General features: G+C 47.3%; 1 protein-coding gene across 1 annotated transcript; it reads left to right on the forward strand.

The window, feature by feature from the left end:
- Nucleotides 1-42: 42 nt before the first annotated feature.
- PPTG_13378 (hypothetical protein) lies at nt 43-23,412 on the forward strand (the record flags this gene model as incomplete). The annotated part of the gene is made up of 29 exons (XM_008909003.1): nt 43-182; nt 259-821; nt 888-929; nt 1,004-1,663; nt 1,729-2,392; nt 2,470-2,557; nt 2,615-3,407; nt 3,478-5,081; nt 5,147-11,452; nt 11,519-11,602; nt 11,662-11,830; nt 11,914-12,188; nt 12,258-12,495; nt 12,555-14,260; nt 14,338-14,440; nt 14,507-14,841; nt 14,905-16,255; nt 16,321-19,951; nt 20,007-20,039; nt 20,109-20,430; nt 20,506-20,671; nt 20,733-21,255; nt 21,316-21,849; nt 21,907-22,079; nt 22,143-22,366; nt 22,433-22,475; nt 22,545-22,665; nt 22,727-22,830; nt 22,898-23,412. 29 exons carry the CDS (start codon nt 43-45, stop codon nt 23,410-23,412), a joined length of 21,510 nt encoding a protein of 7,169 aa, XP_008907251.1.

A 23,412-nucleotide genomic window follows, 5' to 3' on the forward strand; every position in this document is an offset into this window, starting at 1 on the left:
ATCCTTCGCATTTGAGTCCCTACTTTTTGATACGACAGCAAGATGGCGAGCCGAGCGGTGCGCCTTGTGACTTGCTGGCTGATGCTACTGATAAACATGATGGTGAGAACTGACGCTCAATCGAGCAATCCCTCGATAATTGCTTGGGGGTCGGCTACAGGAGGGACGTTGCACATTCAATGGTACGCTCAACTTGGAGTACTTGACTGAGCACTGTGCTAAAGAATAATTGTTATCTATGCTGCTTGGCAACCACAGGAACCTATCAACAGCATTGGATCCCGATGAGCTTGAAGGATATCACGTGATTGTGAATAACCAAGAACGAGCGACTGTCGGCCCTGATGCGAGTAGCTACTACCTTTATGGACTGAGCAACAACACGGTGTACTCTTACCAAGTAAAAGCCATCCTAGCCAATGGATCTGAGCCGTTGTACTCGGATGTGGTTGCTGCAACGACGCTGAATCGCACAGCGCCGAATAGTCCAGATATCCCTACGAAAGTAACTGTGAGTGGTGGTTTTGTTCAAGTGAGCGTCGAGACCCCACACGACACAGGCGGCGTCGCCCTTAGCAATGTGACAGTCGTGGTTAGCGACATTTATGGCGTGGTGACAAGCCAGACTCTGTCCGTCACCAGCTCAGGCGTGCTTGTCTTCAACAGCTACGGCTTGAACGCTCGCACGAAGTATTGGATCTCGGCTTTTGCGACCAACGAAGGTGATCTAGTGTCATCAAACAGTGACCCATTAGTGATAACAACCACGGCGCTACAGCTTCCTGGCCCATGCCCTCCACCCACAGTGGTAAAGGCAACAGGTGCGATCCTACTTGCTTTGTGTCGTAAGGGGTAACATCTTATCGTATGTCTTCTGGCTGATTCAGGTGCCTCTGTTCTTCTGCAGTTGAATCCACCACTCGATGACGGTATTTCCTAGCTGGTGCGGTGGAGGGTTTAGTGCTCTTTTCACTCTGCTAACAGTTTAAATCTTTGGCCTTAGGTGGAAGTCGTATCCAAGGTTACAACGTCTACATAGCTGCAGATGATATTAGTGATTTCACTGAAGTCACCACGACAATTGACACCGATAAAATCGATGCAGTGGAAATTTTATATTCCTCCGACTCAGACGATGAACCACTTCTCCCGAATACCCGATATTTTTTCAAGGCAGTGGCAGTCAACCTTGCGGACATTTGTATCTCAGTGCCGATCAGTCTGCAGCTGACGAATGGGACGGAAGCTTGGACTACTGCAGCTTCTGTTCCTGGGGCACCACCAAGTCCATACTTCTTGAAGGCAACCGGCGGCATGATTACGATGCTTCTATTGAAGCCGACAAATATGCAAGGTGTAAATTGTACCGGATTTTCGATAAAGATTGGTGATGCCGCTGGAAATTATTTCGAGAACAGCGTTGACGCTGACGACGACGTGATGTTTAACGCTACATCTCTGCAATCAAACTCTAGCTACGCAGTCTTTGTTGCGGTTATTACGGATCTGGGGACCTCTTTGTACAGTGCCCCAACCATCATGAACACGACAGTGCCGACAGCCCCGTCAAACCCTCGCGATATAGCTGTAACGAATGTTACTGAAAGCAGTGCACTGCTGGAATGGTCATCGCCTTTTGATAGTGGAGACGCTGAGATAACAGGTACTGAGGATGTTTGATTAGCAAATTCTGCATCGCAGGACTAATCTGCTTTGTGATGTGAACAGGATATACGATCATTTTGATGTCACCCGGAAGACAGGAGGAGATATCGGCGATATCGTCTCCCATTCTGATTGAAAACCTTGCTGCCAACAAGATGTACACTGTAAAAGTGACTGCTGCCAATGCCGCTGGGAAGAAAAGCGCTAGCACTATCGGTGGATCGTTTAGCACACTGTCATTAACACCTCCAGGTAAGCCATTGGACATAGCGTTGATCTTCGCCACTGGAGGAGCTATCGAGATTGCGTGGAATCCATCCCAAAACCGAGGAGGTGAATTGCTGTCCGCAATTGAGTATAAAACCACAGCTTTCCGCGCTACTCCATGCTTTAACAGCAGCATCTCGAGTCCGTGTTCGGCGTGTAATTCCGTGAAGCTAAAAGACACTCAGTACCAACTGATCGAGGACGCATTACTGTGCCAACAACCTACAACACAGTGCCCCGATAGTACATTTAATTGCTGCCTTACTCGCCATGGTAGCAGTCATGGGTTCGGTCTTTCGTGTGGATTAATGACACCAGTAACAGGACCACGAGCGGTGGTGGGCACAACATCAGCAATTTTTAATGGGCTGAACTACTCGTCAACCTACTATTTCAGTGTGCAAGCAAGCAATCGTGCTGGAAAGAGTACGATATCCGAACTCCAGGGATTCCAGACGACGTGAGCAGACTGAAACACATACAATCTATTTTTCCGTCACCTGCTAACGAAATTATGATCGTTATTTTATCATGTAGGGTTCAAACCTCCCCATCGTATCCTGCAAGTTTGCGTCAACTTGGAGCAACAGGTGGATCGATTCAGTTCACATGGGATTCTCCGGTGGTATGTTCTTCGGCTCATGGCTTTGGTGCACAGGTCTAACGTCATGCTTTGCTGCAGGATACTGGAGGTGGCCCGGTTGTTGGGTATCGCGTATATCGAAACTACGAACTGTTAACACCCAGATACGTTATGCCTCCGTACAGTGATTGTAGTGGGATGGCGGCGGAAACGACCTATGTGTACGGTGTTGCTGCTGTAAATGCGTCATTGGTCGAAGGTGCTATGGCTGTTATAAAGCTTTCCACTGAAGCTCTGTCGACTCCAATGGCACCGACGTTTTCTCTAATCGGGAGCATGTACAACCGTTTGCAAGTGAGCGTGACTCCACCCTGCGACACGGGAGGAGAGCCTTCACTGAGTTACCAGTACATGGTGAAAAATGCTGGAACTGTCGTTGATTCAACCAGCTTTAATTGCTGCAGTTTTGTCCTGGAGAACCTGGAACCGAATCAGTCTTATTCTGTTCTAGTCAAAGTGGAAAATTCCCTGGCTGCGCCATCTACCTGGGCTCAAGCGATGTTTAAGACTGCGTCTGGTATCCCACCAACCCCTGTTGCTACGTTGCTGCAAGTGAACACTTACAGCGCAGTTATAGCAATCGGGTCAAAACCTTACGACAAGGACACAAGATCATACGATGTATTTCTTCGGCGAAACGGTATTGAGATCCAGAACTACACTGTATCATGCGAAGAAGACGCCATCTTTGACCATTACGTTTGTCCGACTTCATACAAGTTGGAGATGTTGAAGGCAACGACTGAGTATGAAATCAGTGCTCAGGCCAATGGTCCGCTTGGATCAAGTGCATCGAACCCTGTTTCCTTCAAAACTAGCGATATCTCGCCTGGTACGTTTGCTTGTGCTATGATTCACTCATAGGTAGCGGCATTTTTCACCCGTGTTGTCGATATATTCAGGTGCATTTGGGATGGCAGATACCAACTACAATGCAGATAAAGACGGGATCATCAATACAGTTGTGCGTCGAAGCAACGGGACGTCAGGGGCTGTTGAGGTGGGCGTACATGTGACTGGCCCTGACACGGTTTTTCTGCGCTGCAAGCGTGCAACAAGCGGTGGTTGTGATTGCACTTTGTACCTGATTTCATCTGAATCTGTTCCACTGCCATGCTACTTGTCGTTTGTCGATGGACAAGAAAATGCTAGTGTGGCATTTTCGATGTGGGATGATCAATCGGCAGAGCTGCTTCCATCCCAAGTTGTGGTGTCCCCATTTGGAGTTGATCTATCTGGGCAGCATTCAGCAGTCTTGCATATGGATGCTCGACAAGAAGCGGGCTTTGTGTCATTTCCCGCGAGCTCTTCTGTCATTTATGAAGACTCTTCATTTGTCATGATAAACGTCTTGCGTCTCAATGGAACGACGGGGAGAGTTACGTTCAGCTTTGAGTCATTTGACATTACCGCAGTTACAGGGGAAGATTACGTTGCTGTGAGTGGAACTATAGTACTGACAGACCAACAGAGCAGCACGCAGATTTGGGTGCAGCTGATCGACAACCTCGTTGTCAACTCTGATAAAGTATTTGGTCTTCGCTTGACTGGTCAGACCGAATTAACCGGTGCAGATCAACTTCTGACGCATAATGTGACGATACATGATGACGAGAGTATCTCGAGCGCTGTGCCCAGAAAAACTGATAACATCTCAATTGTTTACTCGACTGGAGGAGAATTTGAGATTGGATGGACAAGCACTGCTTCTGATGGAGTTAACGTTACGGGATACTTGGTTCGTGTCTCGAATGCAAGCTTGGGAACGTTTTATAGCGTCTTCAACACGACACAAACAATTTTTACGTTGTCGGGGCTCTCAGCACGAAGTATTTATCTCGTCGAAGTTGCAGTTTGGAATCATTTTGGCGTGGGGGAATACTCTGATGCTGTAGAAGTTGCAACAACGGATGCTACTCTTCCAAGCTCCCCGCTTTCGTTAAGTGCTACAGATATTTTCAACACAGAGGTGACACTGACGTGGAAACCCCCTCGAGATGACGGCGGAAGTCCAGTAGTGGGATACCATCTTTCTGTCGAAGACATGGATGGAAATCTGTTGCTGTCGGAATCGATCAATGCTACAACTTTGCTGGTGGTTGTGGACGGCTTAAACGCCTCCAGCTACTACGATTGCTACGTTTCCTGCAGTACTGAGTCATTTCCAGATAGTATGGATGACACATCCACGGCACAAATACGTATTAAAACTGCGATTGGAGTAGCTCCAAGTGCCCCTCCGGCTGTGACTCTTGTAGGACAACCTCGCGGAGGAACACTTGTATTCTTAATGCGGCGACCCAGTGATAAGGGCGGTATGCCGTTATCACATTGCGCGCTCTATCTCCGGAAGACCACCGATACTGCCTCTACTACAAATGAAGTATTCACGATTGCATGCTCGATGGATTTGTCGGCATTTGAGGATGCAGATCCTACGTGTACGAGCAGCAATCTTTTGGTGAGCACAAGCTACGAAGTATATACAGTTTTCTCCAATGCTATGGTACGTCTTGTGTCGATCTGCTCATGATCTTGTCGCTGACTTCTTGCTGCTTTGTCACATTATAGGGAGAGAGTCCACCAGGAGAGTGTGCAGTTTTCATAACCAACTCTGTCATCGCCTTACCATCGCCACCTCTAAATTTGCGTGCTCCTACAATTACAGCTGGCAATATCGTGCTTGAATGGGATGAGCCTGATGATCTGGGAGGGGCTGCGGCCGTTATTGGATATATCGTTTATCAAAAGTACGACGTTTGGAACGATGACTACTTTACTCTTTACGATGGCCAAGATTCCAGGGATCGAAGCCTCACAGCTAGAGGACTAACGAGGAATTTGACGTACTTTTTTGCTGTCGTCGCGCTCAATGACGCCAGCTTTTGTGTTGATCCTGATCAGCACAATATGAGCTCCTTTTTGGAAGTATCGACCCTCACCTCCAGCCCACTGGCGCCCCCGGGACTGGTTTATCGTATTTCAGCTACGGGAGGTGCAATAACGATCGGCTGGACTGTTCCCGATGATCTAGCCGGACTGGAATTGCAAGGATACTACGTTGAATTGGTAACAACTATTAGCTCCAGTGGCTTTGAACTACTAAGCAGTTTTCCGCCTGGTGTGTCGAGTTTTACCCATTATGGACTTTCCGAAAGCGCAAGTTATAGTTATGCTGTTACTGCTACGAACCAAGAAGGATCCAGTGAGAGAAGCATGATTCTAACTACATCGACGTCTATTGCTTCAAGACCGACTTGGGTACAAAGTTTTCGTTCCGTGAACAACACTGGCGGCAGCATCACTCTAACGTGGGACCCACCCCAGGACACGGGAGGGCGACAAATCGAGCATTATGAAATTACTCGTACTGGCCGCTCTACTAGCTACGTTGCGACAAGCACCACGTTTGAAGACCGTTCTGGTTTAAGTGCTTCGAGCGGCTACACGTACACGATAGCGGCGTTTAACGGATTGTACAGTGGCTACGCAACCTCTGCCAACGCTGTAACTGGATTGCCTGTCATTTCAGATCCTCCAGTATTTGAAAGTGTTGCCTCTTTCGGCGGACGGCTTGAAGTCTCGTGGGTGGCGCCTGAATTCACTGGTGGAATATCAGTCACTGAGTATGTGATTACACTGTTTATTGGAGATGAGTCGGCCGCAGTCGAGTCAATAACTACGACAGCATTATCCTGTACCTTCATGAATCTCACAGCAAGTACACCTTACGTATTATCTGGACAAGCAGTGAATGATCAAGGTGAAAGTCTTCTTGTGAAGTTTACAGTTGAGACAGCATCCCCTGATGATCCGGATGCTCCACCGATCCCTGAAGCAAGTAACACTCGAGGTGGAAGTGTGGAAATTCACGTCGCAATGCCAAATTATACTGGTGGCGAGGAAGTTACGTTGATTTTGTATCAGGATGACACGCGCGTGTATACTTTTGTAAACGAATGGGGTGTGACGATCTATGGATTAGTAGCAGAGACCGTCTATACGTTCAAAGTTTCTGCGAAGAACTCAGCCGGTGAAAACAAAAGCGAATCATTACCAGTCACCACAACCGCGATTTCCACGCCAGGTCAAGTTCAAAACCTTCAAAAAGTATCTGTCACATTCAGCCGAATGACATTGACGTGGGATACAGTTCAGGATACGGGTGGAGACGAGCATATTCAGTATGAAGTGACGTTCTTCAAATGTGATAGTACAGGTGTACTAGAGGAGGATCCGCAGATGAAGATGACTGACTCTACTAGAATTGTGCTTGAAGACTTGCAGCATTCGTCCTTCTACAGCATAAGTGTGGTGGCGATAACTAGCACCTCTCTTGTCGGAGATGTCAGTTCATCGGTACTGGTTGGAACCGAGCAGCCTTTCGAAGGGATAATTGTTGCTGCGTCTTCGGAAATGGCAGTGAAAGAAGACGCAGGGATCGTGTATGTACCGATAACCCGAGTGAATGGATCGTTCGGTAATGTTTCATATTCGTTCGACGTTGTTGCTGGATCAGCGCTAGATGGAGTAAATTACGTTCGCGCGACTGGAACGAGAACATTGATGGCAAATGTTGTGTCGGACTCTGTCGATATTTCGGTCATCAGCGACACAGTGTACAACCCTGGCATTACATTTCAGGTTGTCATCACGGATTCAACCACTGCGCTACAAAGTACTACCGATGTTTATCTGGAAGATGACGGTGACGCTGGGTTTGTTTCGTTTGCTGATCCAGCGCTTATGGTTTTGGAGAATAGCGGGACTGCTTACCTCACGATGACTCGAACGGGAGGATGTAGTCCAGGAGCAGTTATCGAGACTTTCGTGAGCAGTAACTATAGTGTGGTTAATCGATTCCAGTTGGTGGATGTAACAGTTGTATTCGAAGAGAACGTCACACAACAAACAATCTCGGTTAGTATCGCGGATGATTCTGAGTTCCAATACGTCGCCGACAGCATCACGATAGGCTTTCATATTGTCGAAGGTGGAGTACTAAACGGAACGTACACTACGGCAGCGGTGACTGCGCTTGATGATGGAGATATCTCGTTACCTAAGCAGTGCTTAAATCTTCAAAAAATATTGGTTTCAGGTGGGGCTTTGGGACTACAGTGGACGCCACCAGTCGATCGAGGAGGTGCGGATATCACTTTGAGTTACTTGGTGAGCGTAGTGGCTGGAACTGGGATTGTCATCACGAAGGAATCCCCGACTGAAACGATAACCTTGTACGGATTGAACCAGTCAACAACCTACCAGTTATCAGTACAAGCTGTGAATTCTGCTGGAGCTGGAGTATCAAGCACGTCTTTGCTCATCGCCACACGTCCTGCAACAGCACCGACTGCACCTCGTAACATTCAAGTTGTAAGTGCGTCAAGTTCTAGCGTACTCATTAAATGGGACTCTCCGTTGGACGATGGTGGGTCTCCGATCGTCGCTTACAAGATCTACAAGGTACAAGAAACCACCACTAGTACGCGGTCGCTCTTTTCGTCAGTTTCCTGCTCAACCCCGACGGTGTGCACCATCAAGCAACTGCTAGCTCTGACATCGTACAGCATTCAAATTCAAGCATCCACAGCATTCGTGACGCAAGGTGAATTCTCCGAAGTGGTAGCGCTCACTACGTCAAATCCTGACTACCCTGACATGCCACCAGTAGCTGCTGTTACATGGGCTAGTGCAGGAGCCATGACCGTCGCAATGTTCGACCCAGTCAACGTTGGAGGGTCCATTATTCAAGAGTACCGGCTTTTCATGAGGGCAGATGATGAAGTTGAGTTTGCTCCAGTCTACAGCGGTGCGTCTGCAGAGCACACGGCTTATCGCTTGAGTTACCAAACCGTCTATCACATCAAGTATCAAGTCGTGAACTCTGTCGGTCCGAGTGCGTACAGTCCGGTCATATCAAACCAAACGCTGCCCAAGTCGCTACCAAGTGCACCAACTAATGTCAGTGTCATCGATAAGACCGGAGGTGCAATAACACTGGCATGGAATGAGCCACTTGACGTTGGTGGGCGTGAAGTTACAGGTTACACGATTAAGATCGCTTCAATCGGTAGCAACGCAACAAATGTCATTGGATACGACGGAAAAGGTATTCTCGCTCGAGAAGGAACAGTCTACGGACTGGCAGCTAACACTGACTACAGTATGCAAGTAGTCGCATACTTGGACGTATCGAGCTGCTTCGATTCAGCGCTACAAGCGTGGAGCTCGGTTGTTCAAGCCTCTACCACAACTGCAACACCTCCGCGAACAGCTCCAGAGCTTCTTGTTGGCCACTACACGGGAGGAATCATTGAGTTGGTCTGGATTCCACCGAAGGATAAAGGAGGTGTTCCTCTTACAGGCTACACCCTCTATCTAAATTCTAAAGAGCTTTCAAGCGTGATTTTCTCGACCAACAATGCGAGTGTACTGTCATTCGTACACAACGATCTCACGGCGAGTACGAAGTACACGTATGCGATCAAGACATCGAACGCTGCTGGCGATAGTCCACTCAGTTTGCCTCTCATGGCTACGACAGACATGATCACTTTTCCTTCAGCACCTTTGAACGTTCGACAACTGACTTATACTACTGGAGGTGCAATCACGATTGGATGGGACCGCTCGTTTGATACTGGAGGACAACCTATAGCTGGATATATGGTGTATCGAAACGGAGACCTTGTGAGCGGGACGTTATCTGCAGATACGAGGAGCTTTACCAACAAAGATCGTTTGACAGCTAACACGAGTTACAGCTACAATGTTCGAGCCATCGCTCAGAATTTAATGGTATCTGTCTCCAGCGAAGATTGCTCTGCTAAAACAACGGCAGCGACGAAACCACAGAAGCCACAGTCACTCTCTGCTGTTCCGGGCTCTAGTTTTCTGAACGCATCATGGATACCCGATGGAGACTCTGGAGGACTACCAATAACATCCTATGGCCTGAAGTTGATGCTAGGTTCGTTGCTAGTGGAGAACGTCACTGTGAAGACTGCTTCGTACTATCTCTTTACTGGACTTACCGCCAGCACGTCGTACAGTGGCTACGTTAAAGTCAATAACGACATCGGTACAAGTGAAGAAGTTAGTGCCACGTTGACAACGACCTCTGTGTCTGTGCCAAATAGTCCCAATAAACCCTTGGTTACGTCTGTTTACGGCGGAAATTTCACGATTCAAGTCGAGCCACCGCTGTTCACTGGAGGATCCCCCGTAACTGACATGAAAATCTACGAGTATATCCTCGATGTTGCAAAGTTGAAGACGACTCTGAAGGTGGTTCCTGGGAGGCCAACAAGTTACACATTTTACAATGTTACTGCATCGTCGAAGTACCCAGTGGCTTGTTCAGCTGTCAATTCGGTTGGCGAAGGACTTTTAAGCGACACCGTGACAATTCAAACAACCCCCCAGAATCAACCAGGGCCAATCTTGACAGCCCCAGTTCCCATTGGCGCTACAGGTACAGCGTTATCGATTTCTTGGAGTCCACCAGCTGATACCGGTGGTAGCTTGGATTTATCGTATGAAGTTCGAATTGTGAACTCTAGTACGGATGCGACCAACCCGACAATTAACCTGACTTACACTGCGACACAGCTCGCTTACAGCAGTGTTTACAGCTTTTCGGTCTGTGCGGTAAATAAGAATGGACATGGAATATGGAGTCCTGCTCGAACCATAACGACACAGCCTGACGCTGCCGGTGAATTCAATTTTGCACAGTCTAGCATGTCTGTACTCGAGAACGCAACGCAAGTAGCTCTTGTGGTACAGCGAACTTCTGGTCTTAGCGGCCGGATTACGGTTTTCTATTCAACTGAGTCGACAGGAACGCGGCCTGCTACCATCGGCTCCGACTATTTTGTCGCTAAAGACTCCAGCATAACCACAGGGACGATTGTATTCGAGTCACTGCAGAGTCAAAACTCTATCGTGATCCTCATTACCAACGACGCAGATTACGAAAACCCTGACGAAACATTCGCTGTCCGTTTCACTGGTGTCGAGTCTTCACTAGCAGAAGGGAGACCCAAAATCGGAAGCAATAATGTTACTACAGTAACCATTGTAGATGATGGAGATGCTGGCTTCGTCAGCTTTGAGAAGCCGGCGTACGCCTTCTCCGAAGATGCTCGAACTGGAACTGTTACTATTATTCGCGAATATGGTAAAAGTACTAGTATTACACTCGGTTTTGACTTCTGGGGTGGTACAGCATCACCAGATATCGATTATAGCAAGACAACAACTCCGGTTGTGATGGACAGTGGCGTCACGAAAGCGAATTTCACGTTCTCCATCATTAACGACAAGCTATTTGAATTCCCCGACGAATATTTCTTCATTCGGATGACAGTAAGCGGTGGGGCAAGGCTTCACCAGCCTGTTACGCGAATTACGATCCTCGACGACGGGGATATCTCGGATCCTGGTACTTGTCCGCCACCTCAACTTTTATCGGTAACAGGAGGTTTAGCTACGTTCGCTACGGACTTTCCTGATCACAATGGCAGTGCAACCGGAGCCATAACGAATTATATGGTACGTCTTAGCACTGAAACGAGCTCAATGGACTTCACTAAAGCTGTGGCACCAACATTTTCGATCGGAAACTTGACCGCCATGACATCGTACAATGTTACGATTGCTGCCACGAACTCGTTTGGATTGGGAACATTCAGCAACTCTACACAGTTTTCAACAATAGCGCCATCGCTTCCTGGTGCCAGTACTTTGGTGTCTATTGAATCACGTACAGGAGGTCGAATTTCCTTGGCGTGGTCTCCTCCTGAAGACTCGGGCGGGGTTCCAATCGCCAAATACCGTGTCTACATCGTAGGAAAATCTGATGTCCCGCAGGTAATTCTATTTGTGTTGATCAGTAAGCTTGTGTGTATATCTGACGTGATGATTTTTGTGCGTTAGCTTGCTGCTGACTACTTGCAGCCAACTCAACGCGGAACGATTTACGGACTAAGTGCTAGTACAGCATACAATTTTTCTGTCCAGGTAACATGTCTAGCGTTTTGTTTTGAATATCGTAGACTTATTAACCTCGTGCATTGTAGGCTGGCAATGCAGTCGGTGAAAAGAATGGATGGGGCAATTTGAGTGCTTCCTTCCGTTTCTATACTACGTTAGCCACTCAACCTGGGCCTCTTATTCTTCATTCAAATGCATACAAAAAAGCTACCGGAGGGAAAGTTTTCCTCAGCTGGAATGCACCACTCGACACAGGTACATCTCGCCCACTTTTTCTTCTTCTTTTTTTTGCTCTTGTGTGAGTAATAACCTTATTGTGATTGTTGTGATTGGTGTAGGGGGTACCATGATTTCTTCGTATTCCATCTTCGCGAGAAGTTTCTCGCGTCCGTGGTTTTTGTCCGCAACAGCTTCACCAAATTCGGGTCCGTTATTTGCCGGAGTTGCAGCGCTGAATGCCAGCACTGCTTACGAATTTTTCGGCTTAGCAGCGAGCTCAGTGCCGTCCATGATCCTCCCGGGAAAGTTTTCCATCGCAGAGGGATCACGAACTCTGCGCACATCGGTTGATCTATCGAATAGACTGTCGATTGGGTCGGTCATCTCAATTCAGGTCAGTACTGCTGTTGATAACGCACTAGTCTATCTTAATTATGCTAATACCTTGTGATTGTACCGCTAGGATTCTGTGTTTGTAGTCGATGACATGTCGAGTGCAATATCCGGAACTATTTTACTGAAATATGACCACGTGACGACTTCGATAATAAGTCAATCTGGAAGAATTATGGGTCAAGCCACGACGTTCACTACACTGAATACTTCAGAGCCAACTCTACCGGATCTCCCCCCTGCTCCTGTGTTGTCAATATCCACAGGAGGGATGATAAATGTAACGCTGCTTTCGCCTGAAGATACAGGTACAACTACTCCATTCACTTTAGGTCTTAATGACAGTCTAACATCTGTCTGTATCCAGGTGGGATCCCGATCTTGGATTTTTCGCTCTATTGGGATGGACAGAAGCTGAATGAGGATTCCTACGTGAAAACAACATCAAAAGTGAATTATCTTCAAGTCAGAACGTTTGTGTCCGTGCCCAAGCTGAAAGCTCTGACAACTTACAACGTTAGCGCGGTGGCGCTGAATTCCCTTTCGCTCTGTAACTTTGGACGAGTTACTACTGGACCAAGTAGCCTGTTCACCACAATTAAAGTTACTGCTCCTGGCGCGCCGCTTTTAGTGACGTACAGAACAACTGGTGGTGGGATTACGATGAGCATGATTGACCCACACGACACAGGGGGCAGCGAGATCCAGCAGTATCAACTTTACTATAAGCGGAATGAATCTGCTGACCCATGGCAGCTCGTCTACAATGGACCCAAACATCAGGCCACTATCGCGCGCTTGAATAATTCAAGTGACTACGCCTTCGTGGCTTCCGTCTACAATGGAGAATTTACATCTATGAACTCTTCGGTTAAAGTTGTCCGAACAAGCAAGAATTCTCCTCCTGGCTCATGTGAAGCAGCCAGGCTTGTGAACGCTACGGGAGGCATGTTGAAGGTAGAATGGGACTATCCAGCTGACAATGGCGGGTCTGAAGTGACAGATTTCTACGCTACAATCGCTTCGCATTCGGATGGATCTGGTAGGACGACTGTGAAGACGAATACGACATCCTGCGCCTTCTACAGGTTACTAGCCGAATCGAGCTACGATGTCGTAATTCGTGCTAATAATTCGTATGGCTTGGGCCCTGAAAGTCCCATTGTAACGTTTAGTACGACGAAAGCAACGCCTCCAGAGGGTATAATTGACGTGACAGTACAGATGACCACGGGTGGGGCAGCAGAGATCTCATTTAGCGAGCCTATTGATCTCGGTGGAGCAATCTCGAGTGACATGATGTACAGCATTTATCTGGATCAAGACAACACCCTGAATGTTTCTTACGACAGCCTGGAAGAGAGTTCGAGTTTTCCTATTGGAACGAGAAGGTTGAGTGAAAACATCCATCGACGATTGGAAACATCAACTACATTTTCAAATATTGTGGTGGGAGACATGGATCCAGATACTTTGTATGGGATCCAGATTCTCCCAATTAGTAAATATGCCAGTGGTGGGATCTCTTCCACATTTGCGGTCGAGACAACTAGTGCATCGATTCCGAGCGCTCCCGTTGGCTTGAGTCGTGATTTTGGGACAGGTGGGTCGGTGTCTCTGTCGTGGGGACCACCGGTAGATTCTGGAGGGATTCCTCTGAACGAGTATACATTGAGCATGTCCAATGTATCGAAGGATGGGCCTTTCACGAAAGTCTACGAGGATTTCCAAGCTACTACCATGATATATAAACTACTTCCCGGTACAACATACTGGGCTTACGTTACCGCGTGGAATGACGTCGGAGAATCTCCTCAAAGTGAAATTCTCACGTTTACCACTCGTAGCGTTACTGCCCCCAGTGCGCCGCAGAACCTCAGAGTTGTAACCGTGGGCCCCACTTCGATTGATTGCGCTTGGGAGATGCCGAGTGACATTGGAGGGGACGCAATCGACGTGTATACTATCACTGTGGTGACGGGTGACCCACCGATCGTTCTGACTTTCACTACAAGACAAACTTTTGCATCTTTGACTGGATTGAGCGCATCCACTTCCTATTCCATTTCGATGGTAAGTATCCTACAACGAGAGAGTAATGTCGATTCAACATCTGACGCTTAAAGCGTGTTTCTGTTGATGAATTATAGACGGCACAGAACACGTTTGGAGACTCTAGTCCTCCAAGTTTGGCTAGATACGCAAGGACATCCTCAGGCGCAAACATCCCGTCGACACCACAAATTGGATGCGGTAAGTCCAGCACGCCAGGTCATTATTTAATAAGTGTATTATTTATCTGTGTAAATGTGATCTCAGTGTCGCGCGATTCCGTGGAGCTTTCGTGGTATCCGTATCCTGGAGCTACTGCGACTTACCACGTCGAACGAGCAGGGGTAGATATCGGAACAACAACAAACTCGACTTTCGTAGACAAAACTACACTATCCACAGCGACATCCTACAGGATTTGGACTACACAATCAGCAGTCAGTGAACCAGTGACCGTGACGACATTGGATCCCTCGGAAAGCATACTTGACGCAATTTGTCAAGGAAGATCTGGGCGTATTCGCGAGCTCAATTATGCGAATAAGGTCAACAAGGAATGGAGAATCAGTCCCATGAGTTCGTACTCGTACATTACGCTAACGGTAAGTACTCCAAAGTAGGCTGTTATGATGGTATTGTCTTTGAATTTTTCACATATTGTGCAGTTTTCTACGTTCGAGCTTGAATGTGACCATGACTACGTGGAAATTCTCGACGCACAGACAAAGGAGCGTCTATGGAAAGGTGGTTGTATACGAATGGGGCGCTTCGTCTACCAAGCCAAATCTTCTGTGATTATTGCATTCACTAGCGATGCTAGCGTCACAGCAAAAGGCTTTGACCTGCACTACGAGATCGATGGAACAACCGAGATTACACGAATTCCCCTACCAGGGAATGGCATCGCGTGTTCAGGACACGGTCGTAGACAAAGTGACGGTAGCTGCAAGTGCAGCGTCGGATTTACCGGTGAAGGCTGCAACAACCGAATCGTGTGTTGTTCAGATCCTACACACTGTCATCACGCAGTGTGTGATCTGGATCCTGACAAGGTTTTTGTTGTATCGGGAGAATTCGGCGATGACGTGCAGGGAACTGGTCAAATGATGGATACGAATGAAAGAGGAACCGCTTCAAAAGCTGTGAAGACGATAACTCGAGCTTTGCAGTTAAGTAAACCGGGAAGTGCAATTCTCGTATATCCTGGAACATATTCAGGCTCTTTGAATCGCGATCTGAATGTGGACTCAGCAGTTCTGACAATAACCACGTTGAAAGGCCCATTCTGGACAAATGTTGACTGTGGTAAAGCATCGCGCTTTCTTTTTCTCTCGACGTCCTCTAAACTGTCGGTGGAAGGTTTGGCGTTTCAAAACTGTGTGGAGGCAGACGGCGGAGTATTCAAGATTATTGATGGAGAGTTTACCGGGACCAATTTGTATATAGCTGATTCTAGCGCAACTCATAACGGTGGAGCACTTTATGCCAGTGGTAGTACCATCACGCTTTCTCAGGTGGCAATGGCGGAAACCTCGGCTGACGCGGAAGGTGGGGCCTTATATCTTGAAGACTCAAATGCTTCTATGATTGAATCTAATGTGACCAAAAGTACCGCTCTTCACGGTGGAGCAGTGGCCTTAAAAGGTACTAGTTCACTATCTACGACGGACACTCAGCTCTTCGAGAATCTTGGATTAGAGAGCGGTGGTGGAATTTTTGTTGACGGTATTGTTATGCTCAAAGATGTGTACCTTGCCAATAATGAAGCATCAAGCGGCGGAGGACTTGCTATGAATAGTGGAGCGCTAGAAATGGAGAACTGTATCATCCATAACAACAAGGCTGAAATTGGTGGAGGACTCGCATTAAGAGGAAATTCAGATCTTGTCACGATAGGAACTTCCATTCAAAGCAACAAAGCAACTACAGGTGGTGGTGTATACGTCTCCGGCACTATCAGTATTGCCTTTGACAAGCAAGTCGTATCTCCTTCGACAATCAAATGGAACACAGCAAGTAAGTTAAGTGAATGGTATTAAATAACTGAGCGCTGTAGTATACTAACCTGTTATGGTACATAGTGAATGGAGCTGGAATTTACGTTTACGATTCACATGCAAGTTTTCATGACATTACTGTGGGGAATGGTCATGCGAACGAGTCCGCTGGCGGTGTAGCCATCGTGGATAGTACTGTTGAATGGTTGAACATGATTATTCAAGAAAACGAGGCGCTGGAAGGCGGCGGTCTCGTGCTAAAAAACTCGCAGCTGACTAGTAAAGGCCCAGTTCTCATTTCGGAAAATACTGCAGTAAATGGAGGCGGGATCTGGATGACCGCTAGTACGATGACTGGTTTGGTTGATACTCATTGTCTCCGTAACAAAGCCACCGAGAACGGTGGTGCGATATTCGTTGGAGGAGACGCTACAGTGAAAAATGTCAAGCAAGAGCTCAACGTCGCTCCCAATGGTGGATGTGTCTATGCGGAGAAGGCAAATATCAGTCTAGAGAACTGTGTACTCACCAAGTGCTCAGCTGACGTTGCTGGAGGTGGAATGTGGATGACAGATAGCCACATTACAGTGAAGAACGTTATCTTGGAACTCGGTACAGCTCCGGATGGCGGAGGGGTATTTGCTATGACGAGTTCCATTTCAGGTGACATGACAATTAAGGTCTGCACTGGATTAAACCATGGAGGGGGGATGTATTTGAGCGGAGAAACTTTGATTGCTGGGGTTTCTGTGGATAATTGCGATTCAATTAAGGGAGCTGCCGCATACGTCGTGGACGCTGATGTTATAGTGGAAAACAGCGTACTATCCAACTCCTACGCTTCCATTAACGGGGGCGGACTTTATATTGCAACTTCAACGATAGAACTGAAAGACACGAGCATAGTGGACGATACTAGCGCCATGCTAGGTGGTGGTGTTTACATGGAGAAATCAAGTATCATTCACGACGGTGCATTGATCGAGCGATGCGCTTCAAATCTTGGAGGCGGCCTGTATCTAAATGAGAGCAAAATATTAGCGAAGACGTTATTTTCGTCGTCGCAGGTGTCAACAAACAAGGCGTCGGACGCAGGTGGTAACTTGTTCCTGACAGAATTGTGCTCCGTCGAACAATTGATAATTTCTTCAGGTAAAGCGAAATCGGGTGGTGGAATGGCCATCGATAGTGGCTCCGCTACCATTCAGGGATGCTCGATAGTAAACAATTCGGCAGTATCTGGCGGGGGTATGAGCGTACAAACCGGTTCGAGCTGTAACTTGTTAAACTCGGTCGTATCAACGAACGTCGCTAATGAAACTGGAGGCGGTATCGGTATTGAGAACGCTAGTGTCTGGCATGACAATATGTCCGTGTTGTCTAATACAGCTCGCACAGGTGGGGGTGTCTTCGTTAAGGGGATGTCGACAATGTTACAACTAAGTAACAGCTCTTCACAATCAATAATTCGGGGGAACAATGCGAATCTATCTTCAGGTTACGGTGGTGGGATATACGCTGCGCCATCTAGTCAAGTAGAGGCCAGTGGACTTGCATTGCTGGATGGAAAGGCTTATCGTGGAGCTGGGATATACGTCGATGTTGCAGTATTTGTACTAAATGACGCATTGTTTCAAAATGGAAACGCATCAGATGGAGGTGGCATCTATGCTAGTTACGTTAGCAACGTAGAGTTAACTAACTGCTCTTTTATCAAGAACAACGCCTCTCAAACTGGCGGGGGAGTGGCGATGGGATCTGGCGTTGCAAAGGGAGACAGCAATACTCTGTCCATGACTAATTGCTCATTAACTGGCAATTCAGCTGGTACTGGAGGAGGTATAGTACTGTCGCTGACGAATATGAAAGGAGCGAACTGTCTCCTGAAAAATAATGCAGCAAAATGCGGTGGGGCATTTGCCGCCGTTAGTGAGAGCTCAGTTCAACTCATCAACTGGGAGTTCATTAACAATACGGTGGTGAAATATGAGCTGGGTATCCAAGGTGGCACGCTGTATATCACCAAAGGTGTCGTCACAATATCCGATTCAAGCCTTGTCAGCAACGAGAAAGCCACGTTGGCACTCAATGGTGGTCTGATCTACATCGAAAACGCCGATACAACCCTCAACGTTACCAACTCTTTGTTAGAATTTGGCCAAGCGTATACAGGAGGGTTAATCTACACCGCAAATGCTAAAGTGAACATCAGAAACTCAACGTTGCACCGGGGCTTTGGGTACGACTTTGGAGCTGGTATCTTTGCCGTGAACGCGCTTCTTGACATCTCCGGCAGTATTTTCCTTGATAATTTTGCCTTCTACGACGGCGGAGCAATTTATATGACCGACGGGGGCCAGTTGTCGATAGACAAATCATCTTTTGACCTCAATGAAGTTCAGGACCGTGGTGGTGCTATCTTTTTGGATCCTGGAGCGACAATCACAGCTACAGTGTTTAACTCAAACTTTACCCGGAACAAAAACGTCGGTTTTGGCTCGACAATTTTCATAGGAAGGAAAAACACAGCTCAGTTGATGGGCTGTATTTTATCTGGTAACGGAAACGACGACACGGAAGGAGGCACACTCGCTGTAGTTGATGCAATTGTGGAAATCGAAGATTCTTTTTTCGAATTCAATATTGCTTCGAAAGGGGCTGCTATACAGATTAGTCGATCGGCGAATCTAACGATGCGGCAGACGATCATCCGAAACAATTCCGCTATTTTCCAGGGCGGCGCTTTACATGCTTCGATCCGAGCTGTCGCTACGTTCACTGACTGTACCATCGAAGGAAATATTGCAGGGGAAGGAGGGGGTTTCTATGCAATGGGTTCTGCTGTTATTACGGTAGCTAATTCAAATTTGACCGCCAATAACGCAAATGCTTTCGGTGGTGCTATTTCAATGAGAGGAAGTGCCGAGTTAACCTGCACGGGAAGCTTCATGACAAGGAATCAAGCGTACACTGGCGGTGCAGTTTCGATTCAGGAGAATGCCTCCTTTTTGATCACTAACAGTGGATTCCAAGATAATATTGCAAGCGACTTTGGAGCTGGTATCTTTGTTGATAAGAGTACAGAAGCGAAGACTCAAATCATGGTCTGCAGAAGCTCTCAGTTTGGCGGGAATACAGCTGCAGCAGGAGCTGACATCTTCTGGGTATATTATCCGTGGTTTATGTTCGAATGCAACGCCTGTAGCAAAATAAGAGACCCTGATACCGTCTTAATTTCTACGAGTGCAATGACAATCACTCCCGGATGGTGGCCTCCCAGCGTCACGAGCGGTGTAAGTCTAGGAGTCGACGTTAAACTTGATTCCAACTCGAGTTCTGGACTGGCACCAACACCGATTACTTCGACTCAAAATGCAGCTATGAATTCGAGCTTAACAAAGCCAGGATCAGGTGTGCTTTGGCCCACAATTGTGGTTCGAGACTACTATGGTGCGATCGCAATTTTTGACAATGTGACGCGATGTCGAGCATCCTTAGCGGTTGGTGAACAAGGCCCGTTTTCTTTTTCTCCAACGACGTGGGTAACGGTTGATGCAGGGTACATCCTCTTCCAGGACGCCGAAGTACTTTCAAAATCTAGAGACTACCCGTACAAATTGACAGTCAACTGTACACTATCCCCAGTTCTTCAAACGCAAATTACTGTTGATGTGACCGTCGACAAGTGCAATCCCGGCTACGAAAACGTCAATGGGTAAGTTTCACGTACACTTAATAATATTATTCGGAAACTTACATCCCTATTCCAGGCTATGTCTCTCATGCGAGAAGGGAACCTACAGGTAACAGAGTTGAACGTCATTTCTTGAGATATTCACTACTTTTAGTAACTGTACTGTTGATCCAAATAGTTTGGACGGTGAGAGATGTTACCTATGTCCTCCAGGAGCAACTTGTGAGCAAAAAGATCAGAGGGGGACAACTACGGGAGTTATATCACCTCAGCGACAGCAAGGATACTTTGTTTCGAAGACTCGTTCCACTTACGCTGCATCCAGTTGTGACAATCCAGAACTATGGTTAGATGATGATCCGTGCAAATCCATTGACGTACCCAGCCTTGCTGCTCGTATCCACGAGTGCGCAAGTGAGAAACCGGATACATTTTTCAAGTATTGGAGCCGAACCAGAGTATACTCCTGTCTCTCCGGAAACGAATACTACGCGTGCGATGTAAGTTGTGCGTTTGAATGATGACATTACAACTTTTACTAACAATTGATATATTGCTGGTTAAATCTGTTACAGACAAATGCTGCTTGTGTCGCGGCCACTACAACTTCTATGGCTCCTAAAGTCTCCATCAGCACAGCAGCTGTCCAGCCATCAAGTCAATGTGCAGTTGGGTATTCAGGTATCATGTGTGCTACCTGTGCTGATGGCTACTACAAGGCGTCAAGTGGGACATGCAGGCGTACGTATATCCTTTGATACTAACGTCCCGCCTGAAACGGCTAATATTTCGTGTTTGATAGAATGCACGGACCCCAAAGACCCTGCAGTAGCTCAAACTACCCATATGCTCGCGATGCTACCCATAATTGTCGCTGTGATAGCTCTCTTGTTTCTCTGTTATCTTTTCTCCAACGCCGCCGAACAACGGGTAGTCAGTCATGCTCAAGCTGCCAAGCGATTCCAGATTTATGCCGGACAATCGCGCGCTCGAGTGCTGCTCCTCGCAACCAAGGCCAGCATCCAACGACGGGTCCGTTCGATGATACGAGCTGCAGCTAAGCGTGCTCGTTTTGGAAGACAAGATCATCCTTATCTGTTCCAGATCGAGCCCAGTGATGTTGAAATCCCATCATGGAGGCCGGAAAAGTTCAAAATTATGCTGGGTTTTTTCCAGGTTATCGGGAGCTTCAAAGAAGTGTACGAAATTCCGTGGCCAGACACTATGAGCCGTCTCATGGATATCTGCTCTTTAGCAGACTTTAACTTTGTGGATGCGACGGCGGCGGAATGTCTTTTTAGACGCGATTACTTCACAAATTATCGGTACGATTTCGGCTTACAATTGATTCCAAACATTTTTTCTGACATTTTTTTATGCTGTAGTCTTGCACTATTTGCACTGTTTGGATTGCTTTTACTCGTGTTTTTAGTCACATTTTGGGGAATTTTGCGATACCGTGTCAAGCTCTCAACACTCCCACGACATTGTGTGAGTTGTGGGTTACCAGTGTTCACTCTAGAACACCGCTCTCCACCAGTTCTAGCACGGCGAGCAGAGTTGCTGGCGAAGCTTAAGGTGGAACAAAAGATGAAGCGAAAAAATGTTGAAGCTGACACCCCAAGCTTGATTGGCCGTCTTAAATCAACGTTACGAAGGTCTCCGAAGCAGACATTGGAAAATGTAGAGTCGTGGCGGATTGTGCGGCTCGTAATGCGTGCTCTGAACTGGGTGGATCGAATCACGCAACTCCCCGCTTCGTTATCTACACACAAGCCGCGATGTCCAACATCCCAGCGTATTAAAAATGACGTTCTGGACATGGTAGTGCACAGTAACCTGCGACTTTGGCGCGCACGTGTCTGGATGCGTCTCTACTACAAAGCCTACCAAAACAGGTGCATCAAGCTGTTCTTCTGGTAAGTTATTTATTTATTTATTATTTTACTGAACATAAAACTAAATATTTTATTCAGGGTGTTGTTGTTGTTTTATCCGATGCTGTGCCAGCGTGTAATTGGCACGTTTTACTGTGACGAAGTCGGGGATCACTACTATTTGAGCCTTGATCGGAGTAACCTGTGTTATGAGGGTACCTGGCTGTACTACCTCCCTATCAGCAGCACTCTGATAATCTTCTGGGTTTTTGGTAGGTTGAGAAAGTTACAAAACTCCTTCGGAAGCGCTAACTAGTACACGATCTCTTGCACAGGTGTTCCGCTGTTGTTCTGGGTGATAATATATATGAAGCGGACACGAGGTGTGCGCGATACCCTCCTTCTGATCCAAGATCCGTCGCAGGAATCGTTAAAGCAGCGTTTGCTACTCAAAATGCGACTAGACATCATCAATCACGGCCAAGTCGTCGACGAGGAAAAGATTCAACTTTTTGAGACTGAAATGCTTGGTCGCTTCTTGTGCGATAGAAACTTGAACGTAAGGTGCTGCAGTTCAAGTCGTATGCTTCTTCAGCTCACGGTGTCTTTGCGTGCGTTTGCATAGGAACCAAGCACAGTCGCCCAAGTAGGATTCATCTACCATTCATGTAGGTGCCGACCAGCTCGGACAGGTGATTTCTGTATTGCTGACCCAGACGTTGTGCTATTCATTACAGACTGCACACGCTTTTGGTGGTTCGAAGTCTGGGATCTCGGCCGCAAGCTCTTGCTTAACTGCATCATTAGTCTTCTTGCCAAGGCTGGAGCCAACCGGGTCATCTGTGGTCTTGTAGTCTTGTAAGTGCTTGCTCGTTCTTCTCCCCATTAGCGACTATATAACCATACTTTTGTGCTGCAGGCTCGTGTATCTCTCCGTGATGTTGTTCTACCAGCCGTATAGAGAACCGTCCGACAGTGCTCTTGCTGGCTTGGTTCATATCCAGCTCTTCATAACCCTCTTCTGTACGTAAAACTTGATAGTCTAGACGTGTGTATCGCTTGTTGGTGACCTGGTTGTTGTCCATTACAGGCGGTTTGATCCTGAAGATGGGGTTGCTATACCTCGAAGAGCGCGTGATTCGATTGGTGACGAATGCAGCTATCATCACGAACATGATGACCTTGTGTTATGCCGTAGTCAGCATTCTCAACGAGAAGCGCAATGCCATTAAATTCGCTCAGCGTCAAAACCGAGAAGATCATCGTCGAGCCATCACCGCTCACGTTCGGAAACTCTGGCGTAAGGCACTCGGATACGCCCTCACTGAAATTTATCTGGACAATCCAGACGCTGGCCCGATGCCGTTGTTGGTGATGGCGGAGCTTGCTCGACGAAGAAGATATCAACAAGAACTGGATGATCTAAACGCTCAACTGGAACTCACTTCAGCGGTAAAACCATCGCTGGCAGCTCACGACCAGCAGGATTCGCTCTCAGCCTCCCAAATTAACGTCTTGGAGGACGGAAATGATGCACCCGATGAGCACATGGACGATCGGTTCGAGAAGAATCCAGACCTGACCAACAACAAAAAACAAATGTAA

Source organism: Phytophthora parasitica (assembly GCF_000247585.1).
Source record: "Phytophthora parasitica INRA-310 unplaced genomic scaffold supercont2.32, whole genome shotgun sequence".
NCBI lineage: Eukaryota > Oomycota > Peronosporomycetes > Peronosporales > Peronosporaceae > Phytophthora > Phytophthora nicotianae.